At 60.2% G+C, this 19,360-nt stretch overlaps 1 protein-coding gene across 1 annotated transcript in view; it reads left to right on the top strand.

The window, feature by feature from the left end:
- LGR6 (leucine rich repeat containing G protein-coupled receptor 6) overlaps positions 1–19,360 on the top strand; it is a 97,008-nt gene that overhangs the window by 25,961 nt on the left and 51,687 nt on the right. Inside the window, exons 3-4 of the mRNA XM_057540344.1 lie at positions 1,190–1,261; positions 4,691–4,762. Of these exons, the coding sequence (XP_057396327.1) occupies positions 1,190–1,261; positions 4,691–4,762 (144 nt within the window). The remainder of the gene's footprint in view (positions 1–1,189; positions 1,262–4,690; positions 4,763–19,360) is intronic.

Here is a 19,360-nt window from a genome sequence, read left to right on the forward strand (position 1 = left end):
CTCCTGCACAGCCCTCCTCACCCTGGCCCTAGACACGGCCCCCCAAGGGTGCACTCAGTCTGCCCGGAGCAGACGAGAGGGCGCCTGGCGTGGGCACCCGGGCTCGCCACGTCAGCGAGTGGGCAGGGTGGGTGGGGACGCCTTCCAAGGAGGAGTTTGAAGGCTGACACGGGCACAGCCTGAGCCCTGGGGGCTGCTGGGCCTCCATCCTCCACTCCCCGGGAGGGGGTCGGGCCTATTTTAGAGGCAAGATGCCCACCTAGGGAACCCAAAGGTCACGATGCCTTTCCATGTGTTTTTTTAAAACAACAAATGTCAAATAAAAAGACTGTGTGTGTGTGTGTGTGTGTGTGTGTGTGTGTGTGTGTGTGTGTGTGTGTGTGTGTGTGTGTGTGTGTGTGTGTGTGTGTGTGTGTGTGTGTGTGTGTTGGCCGTACCATGCTGCATGAGGGATCTTAGTTCCCTGACCAGGGATCGAACCTGCGCCCCCTGCAGTAGATAATCACCTGACCGCCAGGCAAGTCCCCTAGTAGAGAGATATTTTTTAAAAATGGCTTCTGAGCTGTGTCAGCACGATTTCCACATCGGCAGTCGGCAGGCCTCTCAGTGAGAACCGATGCGTCCAGGGATGCCTAAGAGACCCTGCTCCGTCCTCAGCAGGCTCTGCTCCACCAGGCTTAGCACTGAGGACGTGCATCGGCGTATTCCGTCCTGTTTGCTCCTTTTGGAGTTGATGGTCACCCATGACAAACGTGGAAACGCTTGATTAGACCACAGGGTTAGACTAATTCCGACACCCCGTTTCCTGCCCTCTGGACTAGTGGGGTTTTCTGTGTAGTTTAGGGCACAGGGAGACCCAGACACGCCCGTCTGATCTAACTCCACTGGTGACGGGAGGCAACGCAGGGGGATGGTGGGTAAGCAGGTCAGCGCTGTGGATGGACGCGGTGGACGTGGGCCTAGTGGTAATCGGGTCCAGGGAGACACCAGGCACCCTCTGTGACCCGAGCCTCGGTTTCCTCCTCTGAAGGCTGGGGGTCCTAGTGGGCCCCCTGCAGGGTCATTGTGCAGTTAGCAGTGCAGTTACACCACCAGCCTCCCTCCCACGGCCCAGGATGCTGACCCAGGGCCACCGCCCTGCCCGGCTCCCTGCCAGCATCACCCACCGGCCCCCCTCTCTGACTTGCAGGCGTCTCTCTGGAAACCGCCTCTCGCACATCCCGGGACAGGCGTTCTCTGGTCTCTACAGCCTGAAAATCCTGTAAGTCTAAGTCCCACTTTACATGGAGGTGCAGCCTGGAGAACTCTGGGCAAATGGAAGTTTTGTAACCTGTGTCTTGGTTTGCCACTGGCTTGCTCATTTCCTTATCTTCACTTTTCATTTTAATTATTTCCATGTCTTTGCTTTCGCCCTGTCTGTAACAAACTTTGTGATTTGTAAACAAACGTATAACAGCACCTGATGCTTAGGCCACAATGTAGGGAAGTGACCTCCTCTCCTTTCCGTAACATGAATAGTGCCCGTTAGCACAGGTCTTTGAGGGTCAAGGTCAGATTCAGACCCACGTGCCCCCCGGACCTCTCAGGCTGGGAGGGTAGGACAGTTTCTGGAGAGGAGGAATCTCCGCTGGTTTCCTCTGGACCCCCTTCCTCTCGAGCCCCAGGCTTGGTCTCTGGCTACAGCATTGCGTCCCATTCTGTCTGCAAACATTTCCCCTCCTCCAGTTCCTAGGCGTCTCTGCCCCTGAAGCAAAAGGAAAGTGAGAATTGAAAAGGACCTTGTGTTATTCTCTTGCATTGAGCCCACAGCCTATTGGACAAAAGGGGACGCTACGGCACCCTCTCCCCAACCGCAGTCCACAGCTCACCTTGTCCCAACTGCGACTGTCCTCCCCGGGCCCCACTCCTGCTCTTGTGATGAGTGTGGGTGAAAGGAGGTGGGAGAAGGGGATGCAGGGGGTCTGAGGGTGGATCAGAGAGGTTCCTCGGGAGGGCTCGTCACCACAGGGACTGGCTTGGGAAGAAGAGGAGGAGCCCGGGTGCTGATCCTGGACCATCTGAAATTTCCCTAAAGTGGTGAGTCGCTCCCACACTCTCCTGCCTCCTCAGCCCCAACTTGACCTGCAGGTCTTCTTTGTACAATTGAGCAGGTTGTTCACTGCACAAGACCATCGCCTGAGGGGTGAGAAGGGGCTGAAATCTAGCCCTGTGCCAGCCTTGGGGCTACTTCCATCTAGAAAGGAATATCTTTCTAATTTGCTCCAAGTTGTTAATAGGCTGGCGGTGGCCCTGCCCACTTGGCCTGTGAGCTTCAGGCTTCCAGCGTGTCAGCAGCCCCCAGACCACCTCCAAGCGTTCTCCTTTCTCTACGTTATCTGACTCTGGTACTGCTGGCCTCTGGCTCCAGGGCTCTGGCCTCTCGTGCTGCCCTACTCCCTCTCTGCCCGTGGGCGCTCTGCCTCTGTCCCCTGTCCCTCCTTCCTTCCGCTCTGCTGCAGACCCTGCTCTCCCATCCTGCCGGCCCTCAGTCCTTCCTGCCTCTTCTCTCGGTTTGTCTGTCCCGCTTCCACCAGCATCGCTTCCCCGGGGATGGGGAGGCCCCCGGAGCCAGACGTGGCCCAGGCGGTCTGCGTGGTGGCCCGTCCGTGCCCAGCGGCAGGCCCAGACCTGCAGCCGGATTGGTGAGCGGGGGATCTGTCTGCTGGGCCTTTAGAAGATGTGAGACTCGCGTCCTGTTCCTAAGCCCCCAGCTTAGGGTCGAGCCTCTTTCTTCTTCGCCTGCGTCAGGCAATTGATCAAAGCCTCCCGGAAGCCGCAGCCCTGCCCTCTGGACACGGTGCGGCCCAGCAGGTCGGGCGGCAGGAGAGGCTGCGGCTGGAGAGGAGGGCAGCCAGGGTGTCCATTCCCACCGCCACTGCCCCCCAGCGGCCCCCCGAGGACACCCCAGTTCCCCAAAGCCTTCGTGTCCACTTCTCTGCTTCAGGGATGGGTGGGTGGTCTCGGGGAAGGTGCCCGCCTACTCAGCGTCTTCACAGCAGGGATTCCACCTGCATCTGGGCAAGAAGTACTTCCTGGCGTCCGCCACGGTTTCTCCTTCCGCAGTGCCTTCCCTTACTTGTTTTCAGACCTGCGAGAAAAACAGAGCAGTAAAGCCCGCCATCAGCACGATAACCTCTTTATGTGCTGGGAGGCGGTCACTTTAGCTGCTCCAGGGGCCCTTGTCTGAACTTCATCTTCCTTCTGGTGGGTGACGCCTGGCTGTCCCTGCAGGACACTCTGCCTCCCCTTTGCCCTTCCAGAGGTGAAGGACCAAAAAAGAGGGGTCCCTCTCTGATCCTCTCTGAGCAGCTGTGGCAGAACCCCTCCCCTGTCCCTCCCGCCCAGCCCCACACCTGACCTGGAAGTCTTACTGCTAGGGTCCCCGCCTTCCTGCGCTGGTTCTCCAAAGGTCTGGCCAGGCTTGGGTCAAGAGGGTCAGCCCCTGCCCGTGCCTTTTCCCGAGACCGTAGGTGGGGATCCCTGTCCTGCAGAGTCCTGAAGGCTGAGAGCCCAGACACACTGCCCCCACCTGCCCCCCACCAGAGCTGTCCTCAGGGAAGCCACAGTTCTTTCTGCCCCAGGTGTGTGGGGAGATGCCTGGACCTCTGAGGGCACCTGCCCTGTGCCCGTCGGGGCAGGTGAGGGGCAGATGTGGCCAGAGCTCCTGCGTGGGGTAATGCCTAGAGGGAGGGTGGACGGCAAGCCTGGCACACAGTAGGTCTCCCTGGAGGTCCCTCCCAGTTCCAGAGCAGCCCATCCTGCAATAGGTGCTGTTCCTGGGGCTGTACCTGGCCCAGGAGGGCCCAATGGGTGTGCGGGTCAGGGTGGGGCGGCTTCCTTCTTTCCTGCCCCCAGCTCTTCCCTCACCCCCCGGGGGGCCCGCCCCACATGCCCCCTCCTCCTCCTCTCCAGAGGCCAGCAGGGAAGGACGTTCCGGTGGCAGCGGCCACCCAGGTCCTCCCTTACGGCCGGGCAAGCAGGACCCTTGTCCAGGGCCCTGAGGCTTCAGGGACTCCCCGAGGCCCTGGAGTGGCCTCCTCGATTTTCTGAGCACAGCTCTGGTGGCCGGGGTTGGCTGGGGTCAGCAGTGCCACCTGAAGGCCCCAGACCCCAGTTTCTCCCCTTCTCGCTCTCTGACTCACTGCCCCGAGGGTCCAGGAGGGCAGCCTCCCTAGCGGATCGTGCCCCCAGCTGGCATGTCCCTGCTTTTGTGGGGTCATGAGTGATGGCGTCACCAGATGGTGCTGACACTCCGATCTGGGTGCCTCAGGTTGTCTCTGTAGACACGCACACCACAAAGGCAGACTTGCCTGGGCCCTGCACATCCTCCCCCTCCCCGAAGAAGCCCCGGCCTCTCGGCTGCAGACGGAGAAACAGGCCTGGGGAGGAGATCGTGCGTTTGCCCACGTCCTTCCAGAGCAGACGGCCAGAGGATCCCGCGTTCCGCTCCCCGGCCGTGTCTCCTCTGCTTCCAAGGGTCCTCTCCAGCCCGGCCTTTTCCCCAGAGTTCCTCTGAGGCACTCTCCCAGCCCCGTGCACAGCGCCCTGGACCTCCAGCCAGGGAGGGGTGGGACAGGACTCTGGGCTCTGAGGCTGGGCTCCGGCGTGGCAGGCGGGCGGGAGTCCTTCAAGCCGCCTCTTCCCCTCACAGGATGCTGCAGAACAACCTGCTGGGAGGGATCCCCGCCGAGGCGCTGTGGGAACTGCGGAGCCTGCAGTCTCTGTGAGTCGTGGGGGGGGGGGCTGGGGGCGGGCCTGGGCGCCCCTTCCTCCCTGCACCCACCGTCCCAACAGTGCGCTCCTGGCTTTTGTTTCTTCAGGGGGCTGTCATCGTCATATGTCATGTGTACGTGCGCGTGTGTATCTCGGGGCAGGAAGGCACCCAGACCCTGTGGAGGACTGTGGGGATGGGACCTCCCTGTGTGGGGCCCCCGGGGCCGCCGTCCTGGGATGTCTGGCCTTCTGCCGCGGAGCCTGGGTGGGCATTGGAGGCTGCCGCCCTAGAGAAGCGTCAGGAAGGGACTGTCTCCCCCAGCTCGCCTGCTCTGACCCCGGGGCTTTGGTGGCGGGGGAGCGTTCAAACTCAGACACACGTCTCCCGGCGTCCCAGACTCACTGGCCCCCGGTGACCCGTCCAGCCCTCCATGGAATGCTGCAGTTCCTGTCCTGTCCACTAGGGGCGTCGTGGTTCCAGGGCAGAAGCAGAAGCAGGGGGGATGGGTGAGGGACCAGCGGCCGTGGTCCTCTGGGCAGGAGCTGGGTGCACACCGTGGGGCCTGGAATGCAGTAGGGGCCTAATGCATGCCGCCTGAACCAACTGAATTTTCAGGTACATCTACGTCTGATGGGAGAGGACATAGGTAGTTGGGAGGAATCAAAGCTGGGGGACAGGACTGGGGGAAACTGAGGCAGGCTGAACGTGCGGTGTCAAGACAAAGGCCTTGGTGTCCTGGCCTGTGGGTCCTGCAGTGGTCCCTGCCCCATCCTCCCCTCCCCAGGACCCACCGTGCACAGAGGGCCGGCCGAGGGGGCTGGGTCACAACCCCCAGGCTAGTCTCCTCCCTCTCTGCCCAGACACCCCACTCTCCCCAGCTGCCCGTTGGCCCCACTCCCCCATCCTCCCCCTCCCCCCATTTCCCCCTCCATCCCTGCATGTGCTGGGCCTCTGGCCCTGTCACCTCCTCTCCCTCCATTCAGGCCACAGCTGAACAGGGCAGGCGGCCCGGGTGTGCCCCTCGAGGCCACGGTCAAGGGTCAAAAGCTAGGAGGGGCCGTGCCGCGCCCCAGCCCCCCACAGGGCAGACTATTGCTGGGGTGCCCACTGAGTAGGGGCAGCCAGGAATGGGGGGTCGGGGGAGAGCGGGACATTTCATCCAGAGCATCAAAGAGGTTTCCGTGGGGGAAGAGACTTCCACTGGACGTCTTCACACTTACTTTGAGGTTAATGTTTCCGCTGTGACTTGCGTCTTCTGCCTGCTTGGGGACCCTGAGGGTCTTGTCTTTTACACACTTGGGCCGCACAGGCACTTCCTGCACTTTCTGAGACACGGAGGCCCTGCGGCCCAGGATTCAGGCTTTATGCTTAAGGCCCTGGGGAGCCATCACAGGACCTCCAGCCGGAGTTTGCATCATTGCAAATCACCCTGGCGGCAGTCAAGGAGGACAGCCTGGAGACGGGGAGCCGGTGCCGGGCTCCTACACCAAGGGAACGTGACGGGGCCGGAGGAGAGGTGGGGGCAGTGGCTAAAGGAGCAGCAGACTGGCTCTGGGAGTATCAAGAAGCCTGGTTGTCAGGGCTCTGGGCTCAGACTGCCTGGGTTCAAATCTCAGCTCCTTCGTTTACTCCCTGTAAGGCCTGCAGCTTCCTGGCCTGTGTGCTTCTCCTGTTTCAGTAAAAGGGTCTGTGTCCCTCGATAGGACACAGAGGGGCTACTACCACCACTGTCACTCCTGGGGACGGTGGTGTTGGCTGGACGCGGGCGCCCAGGGAGAGGAAGAGTCGCACTGACTGCCAGCTCTCTGGCCTGGACACCTGGGTGGACAGAGAGGCCGGTCACTGAGAGCCTGGCCCGCGGTGGGGACTTAGTGAGAACGTGTTGAATGAGTGGTGAGTCATGAACCCCAGGGGATGAGCCGGGGAGGGCACAGGGCAAGGGGGACGCCGAGGCTCCTTTGGACATGTTGGGTTTGCGGTACCTGCCGGAGGGGTGACCAGGCATCTGGTATAAGATGGAGCGCGGGTCACTCTGCCTGCAGGACATCGGAGTGTGCACGTGCCTCTGTGTGTGTGCGCGCGTGCGTGTGCGTGTGCTGGGGAGAAGGGGGGCGTCACCCTACCTGAAGGTTCTGTTTGGTGGGTGTTCCATCAGAGTGAGACGCTGTCCACCTGACTCAGGCCCCCCCGCCCAGGAGGGCTCAGGAGCAGCAGGCCCAGTCTGCCGGGCTGAGCGGAGAGGGGGGAATGGCCTCCGTCGAGCGCCCCGCGTGCCAGCGCCACACCCACGTGATCCGATTCCATCCTCACGCGCCCCTGTGACAGTGGCCGTCTCTGCCATCAGATGAGGGAACAGAAGCTCCGACCGGGTCAGGGCCTCCCGCGGTCAGAGCTGGCACTTGGGGCGGCAGGTCCACAGCAGCCAGGCCCCTGGGGCTCAGGTCCCCGGGAAGGCTGTTCCTCGCCTCCCCTGGGCAAACTCCCACGGACGTTCCTGGAATGTCCATGGAGGTTCCGTCCCGTGGTCCACGGGACAGGAAGCGGGTTTGGGTGGGGGGAGCGGGCAGGGGATGGGCCCAGGCACGCAGCCCGACACGGCGCCCAGGCTCTTTGGCCCCCCATCACCCCCCCATCCCCTGCATACACTTGCTTCCTCCCCGACCGGTGTGGGAGGGCGAGGGTGGCCGTGCCAGACGCGTCACTCCAGGCTTGAGCCACGGCCAAGAGAAACCACGGCAGCCAGAGGAGCCTGGGGGAAAAGAGAAACTGGGTGGGGGTGAGGCAGGGCCGGGGGTGGCAGGGGAGTCCATGGAAGAGCAGAGAACAGCCCAGAACGACCTCAGGCCTGGGCCGGGTGGGGCCCGAGAGGAATCAGGAAGGCCCCGTGGCAGGACTAAATTAGGGGAGAAAACAGAAAACAGCCCCGTCCTGGACACGCCGGGGGGAGCACGTCACCACAAGGGCAGCCCCATGACACCACCGCTCTCTGCCGGGCCGGGGAAGCAAGTCCAGGGCGGTGCAGACTCTAGCCCGAGACCCCCGTCAGAACCAGCGCAGCTGCCATCTGAAACACACCGGGGCCTGTGCTGGGGGAGGGAGGGGGAGGGGGCGGGGAGGGCGCCCGTGCCCGAGTCACCTGTGACGGCCGCATGCTTGGTCTCTGGGGGCTGGCACAGTGGGTGGTCCGTCTGCAAACATGCCCGTCTCCTGGGGACCTGCCTGTGGGGCGAGGAGGAAAGTGGCCCAGCCATGCCACCCAGCGCACAGGCTCTTGGAGGACAGGGATCGCAGGTCTCCCTGGGGGGCTTCTGAGCAGACCCCCCTTGTTCCATATCTCTGACCCTCCTCTGAGGGACAGCTGTCCCCCAGACCAATGATGACCAGCACTTACGGCCCCTTCCGTGTGTGAGCCGCTGGTACTCACACCTCACTTCACCTCGCGGCTCTGTGGGATGGTTAGACCGCTAACCTCGTCACCCCATGTCACAGATGAGCAAACTGAGGCACAGCTGGTGCAGGGACTCGGTGGAAGGGACACAGTACGTAGCAGAGCCGGGGTCAAAGCTCAGGCAGCCTAGCCCAGGGTCCACGCGCACGCCGTGACACTCAGCCACCCCCCAGGGCCATGCTGAGGGCACTGAGTGGGCAGATGATGAGCCCTGGGCAGTGGGCCATCGGGGGCTCTGGGACCATGGTGTCTCCAGTGCATCTCCTCCCAGGGCTGGCCTTGGAGCGTGTGCCCCGCTGGAGGATGCCCACGGACGCTGATTTGGCCTGCGTCTGTCTGCACCCTGGGATTCTGGGGTTGGGTGAGGTCGGGTTGGGCTGACGTAGCAAAGTGCCATAGATGGGTGGCTCAGGAGTTTAGTTAAATGAACAACAGGAGTTTATTTCTCACAGCTGGAGGCTGGCAGGCTGAGACCGGGGCCCGTGGTGGAGCTCTGGGGAGTGAGGGCCTCTTCCGGGCTGCAGACGGTGCCCTCGCGTTGGGGGAGCAGAGACGGGCAGAAGCCTTCTCCTGGCTCGTGAGGGCTCTAATCCCTCCCAAATGCCTCGCCTCCTCATGCCATCGTATGGAAGAGGGTCAGGTCTTCAACACACGAATTTCAGGGGACGCAAACATTCGGTCCGTGACACGTGGACGGTGTTGGTTGCCAGGGGAGCCCAGGCTGCTGACACTCTGGCATCGCCGTGGATCCCTAGAGACCCCTGCTGCTGCTCAGACCCCAGACACGCCCCAGGGGAGGCCGCGAGGCCGCCTGTGCCTGATAAGCATCGACTCGTGGAGAGCTTCAGCGGCCTGTCGCCAGGAACAGCGCCGAGCCAGCCGCGCGAGGAGCAGCATGCGCACTGCAGCCCACTGACCCACAGGCCTGGGGGAGCCTGGCTGCGGCTTCCCACTGGGGCAGAGGCGGAGCCGGCTGCGCGTGGGAGGCGGCCCCTCGGGGAAGCATCTCCTCAGGCCTCTGAGCGCCGGGGGAAGGAGGAGGGCATCACGGGGACAAGGACCGTGTCTTCGGGGCAGGGGCCCAGGCAGAGGACGGCTCACACCGCCTGGAGGGACCGTGTCGCGCAGTGGTTCTCCGGACGGGGTCCCTGGGCACCGGCGCCAGCACCTCCTGGGAACCTGTCAGACGTGGCCTCCCAGGCCCCGCCCGCACCTGCTGAATCAGAACCTCTGCAGGTGCGGCCCGCAATCGCGTTTCCACGGGCCCCCCACCCCAGTGGATTCTGACGCCCGTGGAAGAGTAAGAGCCAGTTATGGACGAAAGGGACCCCCCAAGCCCCCTGGGCGGCTTCAAATAGCAGACTCGGACGCTTGCACAGTCCGGAGGCCGCAGGCCAAGATGAAGGTGTCAGCAGGGCGGGTCCTCCTCAGAGCCGCCTCCCGTGGCTGTCGGCTGCCAGCGTTCCTCGTGGCCACATCACCCGTCCTCACGAGGCCCCTCCTCTCCGCTTGTGTCTCTCACAGGACACTTGTCACTGGGTTTAGGGCCACCCCAATAATCCAGGTGATCTCACCTTGAGACCCTTAACTTAGTTACACCTGCAAAGACTCTTCCAAATACGGTTCTTCATCCACAAGCTCTGGGAGTTAGGATGACAGTGCACCGTCTTGGGAGGCACCACCCAGCCCAGCCAGGGGTGTGACGGGGACAGAGGGCCGGTGAGGGTCCCGCGGAGAGTGGCAGGGTGATAGCTGGGCGTTGACTCAGAAGGAGACCAGAGGCTCGGCCAGGGTGGCGGTCCATGAGTCAGCCGGGCAGGGGGGCGGCGTCTGCCCCGCACGGCCCGGCACCAGCGGGAGGTGGGACGTGGGCCTGGAGGTCTGGGCAGCTCTGACCATGGCGATGCCCGGTCTACCATGGACGAGCTCCCGAGCTGCCCCGAGCTCTCGGGTGATCCAGTGGGTATGGTCAGTGCCGCCCAACTTGCCTGCCGGCCAGAGAAAGCCCAAAGCCCGGCCATGCTGTGGGGCCCACCGAGGGGTCCCCAGGGACCACGAGGTGGCACATGGCCTCCCTGGCACGGCTATTTCGGGCCCCATGATTATATGCTACTGTATTTGGATCTCCCCAAGGTTCCGGGAGTTGATTACTACATGCGTCTGGGGCAGAGGCTGCTTCGAGGTGGGTGGGTGGGCGGGCATGCGGGCAGCCCCCTGCGTGTGATGAAGGTCTCAACACGGGTAATTTGGCTCCCGGAGAACTAGGAGAGTGTCCGCGTGGGCTGGGCCCTGGGATCCTGTGAGGGTTCTTTCAGCCATAAATGCTGGTCTGGGAGAGAGTTGGCCCAAGCTGGGCCACCAAGGAGCAGCGTGGTTCCTCGGCCCTTGTGGGTCTCCTCAGCCCCGTGGAGCTCCTACAGGCCTAGGCCTGAGAGACCTGGGAGAGGCAGGGGCACCCAGGGTGGGGGTGGGAGCTGGCCACTCAGACTGAGATTAGGTGCACATGGGCCCCGGGCAGAGCCAAGAAGTGGGGTGACCCCCCTCCCCCATGGGGAGATGACAGAGGCAAGGTTCCTCCCTCCTGCATTAGTGCCTCTTCCTGAGCAGCTGACGCCAGTGTGGAGATCTGGCCTGGGTTCTGGGTACATCTGGAGGGAAGAGGAGATCCAACCCCTGGTGTTCATCCATCCATCCATTTATCCATCTTCCCTTCCTCCCTCCCTCCATCCACCCATCCATCCATCATCCATCTATCCATCCATCCAACCAACCATCCATGCATCTGTCCACCCACCATCCGTCCATCCATCCATCCGTCCATCCATCCGTCCATCCATACATCCGTCCACCCATCCATCCATCCTTCCATCCATCCATCCGTCCATCCGTCCATCCATACATCCATGCATCCGTCCACCCATCCATCCATCCTTCCATCCATCCTTCCATCCATCTATTCACTTGCTTATTCAAGCCTTGCCGAGTGCCTGAAATGCCTGAGCTCAATAGTAAAACGAGGGCCCTGCCTTTCAGCAGCTCGAGCTTTGATGTGGGAATATCGCATGCCTAGACCCCCATCCCTACCCCTCCCCACGCATACACCATGGACTTAAGCTTCTGAGACAGAAGAGTGAGGGCAGGTGAATGTGACGGAAAGTCGGTGTAGAAAAGCGAAGCAGAGCTGGTGGACGTGATGAAGACCAGGTGAACCCCAGTGTATGTAATGAGCATCACACTTGTGGTTCAGGCTTGTTGAACGCCCGCTGTGGTACCAGGATCTAGGCTAATGCTCAGCAGACGTCACCTCATTCACTCCTGGTGACAGATCTCTGGGGGACGTCCCATGATCCCCATTTTACAGATGAGGAATGAAGGTTCAGGGTGTTGATCACAGAACTGGTAAACAGTTCGTCTGCTGGGAGCTCACAGCCTCGTTTCAGAATTCTATCCCACTGCAGCCTTAGAGCCCAGAGGGAGGTGAGGGGTGGCCAGATCCCAGCCAGGAAGAGGTGGGGACAGCATCTGTGTGCCGGCCGCCAGCCTTCCACTGGCTGCACCCCTCCCCCACTCCCCGACCGTGCGGCCGTCCATCTGTCCATCCGTCCAGGGAGAGAAGACTGGTCAGGGGCTGGGAAGGGGCGATCTGTTTTGAGAGTCTGTGAGTAATCGTCCACCTGTTTCTGGCCTTTGGCGCCCAGGTGGTGGCCAGCCGCTCGCCGGAGTGTGGGAGTCTGCACACCAGCCGGAAAAGGCCACAGGTGCCCGGGCTCCTGCTCGGGCCGCCGCAGAGGCCGCAGGGTGGAGGCTGCCCGCCCAGGCGCAGGGCCTCAGAGTACCAGGCGGAGGCGGCGGGTCACCGGGTCCAGGCAGGGGAGGGGACTCCCGCGGCGTCACCAGCGAGATGGGGGCAGGCCTGCAGATGCTTTTTCGCTCCTTTCTGAAAGGGAACCATCATTTTACGAGCCGCTGTGACCTCTCTGGCCAGATGGCTCTAAGATCAGTGGTTCTGGAATGTGGCCCCCCCGGGACTCTGGCCAAAGTGGCGGCCCCCCCTCACTGGCCGCAACACCTGTGTTTGGACTTGCAGCCAACTCCTCCTTCCGCCTGCCCCGAGATAAAACCGTCCCGTTCCAGCGGGACCTGGTCTGGAGGACTCTGTGGACCCTCGGGAGGGGTCTGGGTGGTGGGGAGGGGCGGGAGGGCCGCGCTGTCTCCAGCTGAGTGAGTCTTGAGGGGCCCTGGCAGCCCTGGAGAGGACAGCCCGTCACAGAGCCCTGTCTCCCCGAGAGAAGGGGCAGGTCTGGCCCCTGGCTCCTCCCATGCCCGCCCTCCGGAGACTTCTTCAGGGTACCCCCCCAAGGATGCCCCGCGCAGGGAACGCAGCACTTGTCTGGGGCTGGAAGTGACCTTGGCCCATCCCTCTCCTCGGAGCCGAGGCACCGCAGTTGGGGCCAAGACCGGGAAGAGAGGCGGAGAGAGGGCGGGAGCAGAGGGAGGGGAAGCGGGAAGGGGCTTGCTCTGAGCATCTCCAGGTGACAGCACCACCCCAGTGCCTCCGTGGGCTGCAGGGCTCTGGGCTCTGGTGCCGTCTCGGAGGCTCTGCTCCACGGCCCCTCCAGCCACCACTCCCCCTTCACAGCGCACACGCTGTTCCGTTTGTCACCTCCGGCTGGCCTCTGCGGCTCCCGGTCCCTCACAGTGGTTCTCACCAAGGTCCAGACCTTCCCTAAGCCCAGCAGGCTCTTCCCAGCCCTTGTCTCACGGGGTCTCAGCTCCCTCTACCTGACTGGCCTCTCCTCAGTCTTCTCTGCAGGCCCCCAGCCCGTGCCACCCTATCGATGTCAGACTCCTGGGGGCTCTTTCCTCGGCCCTCTCGAGTCCACGCCTGCAGCCTGGGCTGCTGCGGGGGCTGCCGGTGGAGCCTCGCGTGGGTGGCCAAGCCGGCCTCGAGCTGAACACCCCCGATGCCCCTCCTGAGGGCGTTCCAGCCCCAGCCTCTGTGTCGTCACTTACTTTCCTGATCCACGACTTGGCGGCCACCCTGTCCCCCCCATCACTGCCCGCCATCGCCCCTGCCCGGGGTGCAGCAGCCTCCCAGCCGGTCCCCCGCTTCGTCCTGGACTCATCCCGATCTTCCCCACTCTGAGTCCGACGGACCTTAAAACACAAACCTGATCGTGTCACGCGCACACACACCCCGCTTAAAATCCCCGTGGCTCCCGACACCCTGAGGACAAAGCTCCTTGCTGAGCTGCAGGACGTGCCACCTGCGCCACCCTGCCACCGCCGGCAGACCCGCTGAGCACGTGCGTCCTGCTCCCCTGCCCAGGCCTCAGGGGGGCCCTGCTGCCCGCAGGAAGCCTTTTCTGCCCCGACGATCACTCCCGCAGGGCCCCGCCACCCCGCACTGCCAGAGCGTCCCGCTCGCCTGCTGTCATCCTCTTACTTCCCTTCTCCGTCCCCTCTGAGTTTCATGAGGGCGGACACTGTCCTTCCTGTCACTCAGGATTCCCCGCCGCTGGTACCGTGCCTGGCCCATGCAGGCGCTCAGGCATCTTTGCTTATAAACGTATGAACAAACGGATGCAGAAGGGGGCAGAGAGGTGAGGCAGCCCGGCCAGGGATGAACAGGGGTAAGAACGGGAGCTGGAATTTAGACTCGGGTGTGTCTGCTTCTTAAGTGGACCGTCTTTCTGCCAACACTTGCTGCTCCCTGCTTCCTCTGGAAGCTTCCTTAGAACACCCAGGAATTCGAGGAAGGAGGGCGTCCTGGGGTCCTTCCTGCCCTCCACTGTCCCTGTCGGGGGAGGCGGAGGGCAGGCCAAGCTTGGACGGGAGTCAGGGCATGACAGCAGCCGAGGGCTGGAGCCAGCAGAGCACGGTCGCGGCCTGGCGTGGACGCTGCCGCAGACCCTGGCCGTGTGCTGTCAGGATCTGCACGTTAGTGCATGGATCTGCCCAAATAAAACAGGTGGGAAATAAACTTGTTTGTTTTTTTAAAAAGCCATGCAATGCCTTCCAAAGCCAAGAATGACATTACTTAGGATTACCTGCCACTTAGGGATGGTCCCTGCCCCTGTGGGCAATGGGGGCCTTACTCTGTGAAGCGGCTGGGCCAGGAAGGTCATAATTTCCGGAGCTCGGGGTGGGGCAGGGGTGGGAATGAAGAGTCAGTGTCTGGATGCGATGCATCTCAGCCGGGAGCCAGGAGGCTGGACCCCCCACTCCCAGTCCCCTTCCTTCCTGCTCCTCAGCTGGGGCTGCAGGCCTCCTCAGGGAGCCCCCAGGCCTTCTAGGCCGCTGCAGCTGCCTCGGCCCCAGCCCCAGCCCCAGCCCCAGGCCCAGCGTGCTCCTCTGGCCCTGTTAACCGGCCCCTCAGCTGCACATCTACTAACCTGGGCCTGCAGAAAAACCCTCCCTCCAAACATCTGGAGTGGGGGGAAACGGAGGGGGAGAGCATGTCTGGGGGCCGGGGGTGGCGGTGCTGGAAGCCAGCTGTCTCCCCGATGCCTAGTCCTGCTGCTTGCTGGGGCGGAATGGGTCGGAGGGGCCAGGTGAGGGCGGGCCCAAGGCTCCCCCAGGTCATTGGATGGTACCACTTTCATAGTATTGCTCCTCTGATCAGAAACCACAGACCTCAGGGCCAGCAGGACAAGTCTTCCTATGAGTTACACCTGCCTTCACGTCGGTGTGCCTATACCTGCCCTCTACCCACTCCAGCCAGGTCACTTACCCTGTCGTGTCCCTAGCTCCCCAAACCTGTCCTCTCCTACCTCCAAGCCTTGGCTGGAGCTGTTCCTCAGGCTAGGATGCTTTTCCTCTTCCTTTCTGCCAGGATTTGCCTCTCTACTGCTTGAATCAATGCAACACACCTCCTCCAGGAAGTCCTCCTAGACTGATTCCATCTGACTCTGAGCCTGCTGAGTACACTGAGTACCAGAACCAGGCATCCTCAGTTCTCACAACCAGGACGGCAGGAGGGGAGGACCTGGCCCCCCTGGCCCGAGCAGAGCAGAGCAGGAAGGATCCAGGCAGAGCTCTCTTGTCTTTGCTGGTGCTGACCTGGTGCCTGCCAGCTGCTACTGGCTGCCGGGGCTGGAGGAGAATGTAATCAGAATTCAGATCGGTGGGGAGGGCAGGGTGTGGGTACAGACATAGTAAATACCCTTTAGGTATTATCTACAGATCTGTTTCAGAGTGGGGGGCAGGGCGGCGCGTGGTGGGGATGGGATGCTAAGTGGTGACCTTCTGGCAAGTCTGGAGAGTTCTGAGAAAGGTTGGTCCATGCCGACCCAGGCAGACAGGACCCTTCTTGGCCCATCTCTCCCTGGTGAGACCTGACCTGTGTCCTGGATCTGACTGCCCCAGCCACTTGGAGTCTGGGAGTCAGAGGGAGAAGGGAAGTGAGGCTCGGGGGGCATGGCCAGTGGCCACTCACGTTCCCCTCGGCCAGGCCTCACATATCTGCCAACCCTGGGTGGGCGGCGTGTGGGCTCAGGCTGGGCTGGGCTGGGGGCTCCCAGAGGCTCTGTCTCCTTTCAGCTGCGAGGGGTGTGTGTGATTCCGGGGTCTTTCTCTGAAATCATTGCTGCTTGTCTTTGGAAGCCAGTTCCACCTCTTCCTAGGTGAAAGTTGTCTGCACATCCTGAGCTGTGGTTCTGTAAGCTGCGAACTGGGGATGATAAAGTGACTGCCCTGAAGCTTCCTGAGATGCTCTGTGTCCTGCCGGGAGGGTCCCAAGTACACGCGCAGGGCGTTGCTGTGATGAGGCTTATTATTAGACTGACCCATGGGGCCGGCAGACTCCACGTGAGGGACCCTGAGACCGTGGGGGCTGGAGCGGTGGGCCTTCACCCCCGTCAGGCTTTGCTGCAGAACCAGGTGGGGTCCTCCTGAGGGGCCGGTCGCCCCTGTGCGGAGGGAGTGTGAGGCCCTCACCGCTTTCCCTCCATGGCAGTCAGCACGCGCACCGGGCCGGTCAGACACCAGCTTCAGCGAGTGACCGTCAGGTGGAGGTTAGGACATGGTCACAGCAGGTCCGTGCAGGCACGAGCGTCCAAGCTGGGGTTCGAATCTGAGCTCATCTGAAGTGCAGGTCCTTCCACTCTTCTGCATAGGTGAGGAGTTTGATGGCTAGTTTCTTCTCTCTTTTTCTCTCCTTTTCCATAGATTTACTTTTAAAGGGCAAAACACCTGGGGAATTTAAATACCAATGTGCTCTCATGTCCAGACGCTCCCAGGACCATCCGTCCTCTCTCAGTGGAGAAAAGGTCTGGTACTTTGTTCGTGTACATCTTTCTTATCTGCAGTGTGATCTGCAACTTCTTGTGGATGTGTTAACTTTTCCACATCCGTATCAGGCCTTGCAAACCCAAATTCATCCTCTGCGGCCACGATAATCTCCAGTTGGTCCAAACTAAGGTCTTCATAAAATGGGAACCGGGAGCTTTTCCGCATCAATCTTGTCATAGTTTCCAGACAACACGGTCTTTGGTTTGGTCCAAAGTCAAAGGGGGCATCGCTGGGCTGGCAGCGTAACCGTGAGTCTGCCTGGAACCAAGAGCAAGGGCCCGAAGGACACACTGTCATCGAACATAAAATGCCTCGAGATAAATGCCCAATGCTTTTAGGGCTTTAGAGAACCCCCGGCATCTGAGTCTAACTGTGGCCGTTAGGATACACCGAGTCACAGAGCTGCTGCTCTTGGGGGCCTGGCAGCCGGCTTCTGAGATGAGCAGGAGCTTCATGATGCCAGGGTCCCTCCTGGCTGGAGGAGCAGCAGAGCCCCACAAGGAGAAGCGCCCGAGCTGGGCTTCGAAGGTAGAATGAAAGGTGAGCAGCGGAGAGAAAGGACGGCCCTGCTGGGAGGGGAGCAGGCTGAGCAGAGAAGTGGCTGTGAACTGGGGGGCTGGGGGCGACGCGGGAGCTGGAGAAGGCAGCCTTGGTGCAGGCCTGGCTGGCAGCCTGGAGGAGGCCGCTCTGCAGCGAGGGCCGGCCCTTCCATGAGGCCAGTGAGGAGGCCGTGCGGGGCAGAGCCTGGACCACAGCAATGGCCCCAGAGAGGGGGCCCCAGGGAATGAGGCTTCTCCTGCTCACCCCCCAGTCCTCCCCTCCCCGAGCCCCACCCCACACAGGCGCCATCCCCAGCCGAGCGCAACAGAGCCTGGGACTTAATTATACACTGACACAGCTCGTTTTTAAAAAACATGTTTGTTTTTGTTCTGACTCATTGTAGAGAATTTAGGAAATACGGAAAATAAAAAGAAAATAGAAATCACCCACAATTCTGCCACCCAGACGCGATGCTTGTTAACCTGTCTGCATTTCTCTCTGAAACCGCATGCCCTCACAAACACACGCTTCCTTCGTGATGTGTTAAATCTTTACAAATTGTGTTGGGGCCTGGTTTATTGTTCCTTCGAGACTGTACTAACATAGCACTGGGGTAATTGTTTTAGCTTTAAGTACTTTTAAAATTTGAGGTATAATTCACAGCATAAGATTCACCCTTTAAAAGTAGACAGTTGAGTGTTCTTGGCATGTTTACAAACTTGTGCAGCCATTAGCACTCTCTAGTTCCAGCACATTCTCATCTCCCCAGAAGAAAACCCATCCCCGTGAGCTGCCACTCCCCATCTCCGCCCCCCACACCCCAGCCCGTGAGACCTCTAATCTACTTTCTCTCTCTCTGCATTTGCCTATTCTGGACATTTCCTATAAATGGAATCGTACAAAACGTAGCTTTTTGTGTCTGGCTTCTTTCACTTAGCACGTTGTCAAGATTCACCCATGTGTGTATTCGTGGATCTATCAGTACTTCATTCCTTTTGATGGCTGAATAATATTCCATTGTGTGGATAGACCACGATCTGTTTACCTGTTACCAGTTGGTAGATGTTAGGTTGTTTTCACTTTTTGGTTATTGTGAATAATGCTGCTGTGAACATTTGTGTGGATGTGTTTTCAGTTTTCTCGGGTGTATAACCAGGAGTGAAATTGCTGGGTCACATGGTAACTCTATGGACAACTGTTTGAAGACCTGCCAAACTATCTTCCAAGGTGGCTGCAGCATCTCACCTTCTCACCAGCAATGTCTCTATGTCCGTGTCCACACTTGGTACTGTCTTTGTAATTATAGTCTCCTCGTGGGTGTGAAGTGGTGTCTCGTGGTGGTTTTGATTTACACATCCTAGTGACTAATGGTGTTGAGCATCTTCTCATGTGCTTATTGGCCATTTGTTCATCTTGTTTGGAGAAATCTCTGTTCTGATCCTTCGCCTATCTTAAAACTGGATTGTCTTTTTCTTTTTTTTAATTTTTATTTTTATTTATTTTTGGCTGTGTTGGGTCTTCGTTTCTGTGCGAGGGCTTTCTCTAGTTGCGGCGAGCGGGGGCCACTCTTCATCGCGGTGCGCGGGCCTCTCACTGTCGTGGCCTCTCTTGTTGTGGAGCACAGGCTCCAGACGCGCAGGCTCAGTAGTTGTGGCTCACGGGCCCAATTGCTCTGCAGCATGTGGGATCTTCCCGCACCAGGGCTCGAACCCATGTCCCCTGCATTGGCAGGCGGATTCTTAACCACCGCGCCACCAGGGAAGCCCGGATTGTCTTTTTCTATTGTTGATTTGTAACAGTTCTTTAAATATTCCAGTTACAAGTCCCTTACTGGATGTATGATTTGCAAATATTTTCTCCCATTCTGAGTCTTGTCTTTTCATTTTCTTGATATTGTCCTTTAAAGAACAAAAGTTTTTAATTTTTTTTTTTAAATTTATTTATTTATTTTATGGTTGTGTTGGGTCTTCGTTTCTGTGCGAGGGCTTTCTCTAGTTGCGGCAAGTGGGGGCCACTCTTCATCGCGGTGCACGGGCTTCTCACTATCGCGGCCTCTCTTGTTGCGGAGCACGGGCTCCAGACGCGCAGGCTCAGCAATTGTGGCTCACGGGCCTTGTTGCTCCGCGGCATGTGGGATCTTCCCAGACCAGGGCTCGAACCCGTGTCCCCTGCATTGGCAGGCAGATTCTCAACCACTGCGCCACCAGGGAAGCCCAAAAGTTTTTAATTTTGATGAAGTCCAATTTATCTGTGTTTTCTTTCTTTTTTTTTTTTCTTCATTCTTTTGTTGTTTGTTTAAGAAACTATTGCCTAATCCAAGGTCAGGA

This window comes from Balaenoptera acutorostrata, chromosome 1 (genome assembly GCF_949987535.1).
Source record: "Balaenoptera acutorostrata chromosome 1, mBalAcu1.1, whole genome shotgun sequence".
NCBI lineage: Eukaryota > Metazoa > Chordata > Mammalia > Artiodactyla > Balaenopteridae > Balaenoptera > Balaenoptera acutorostrata.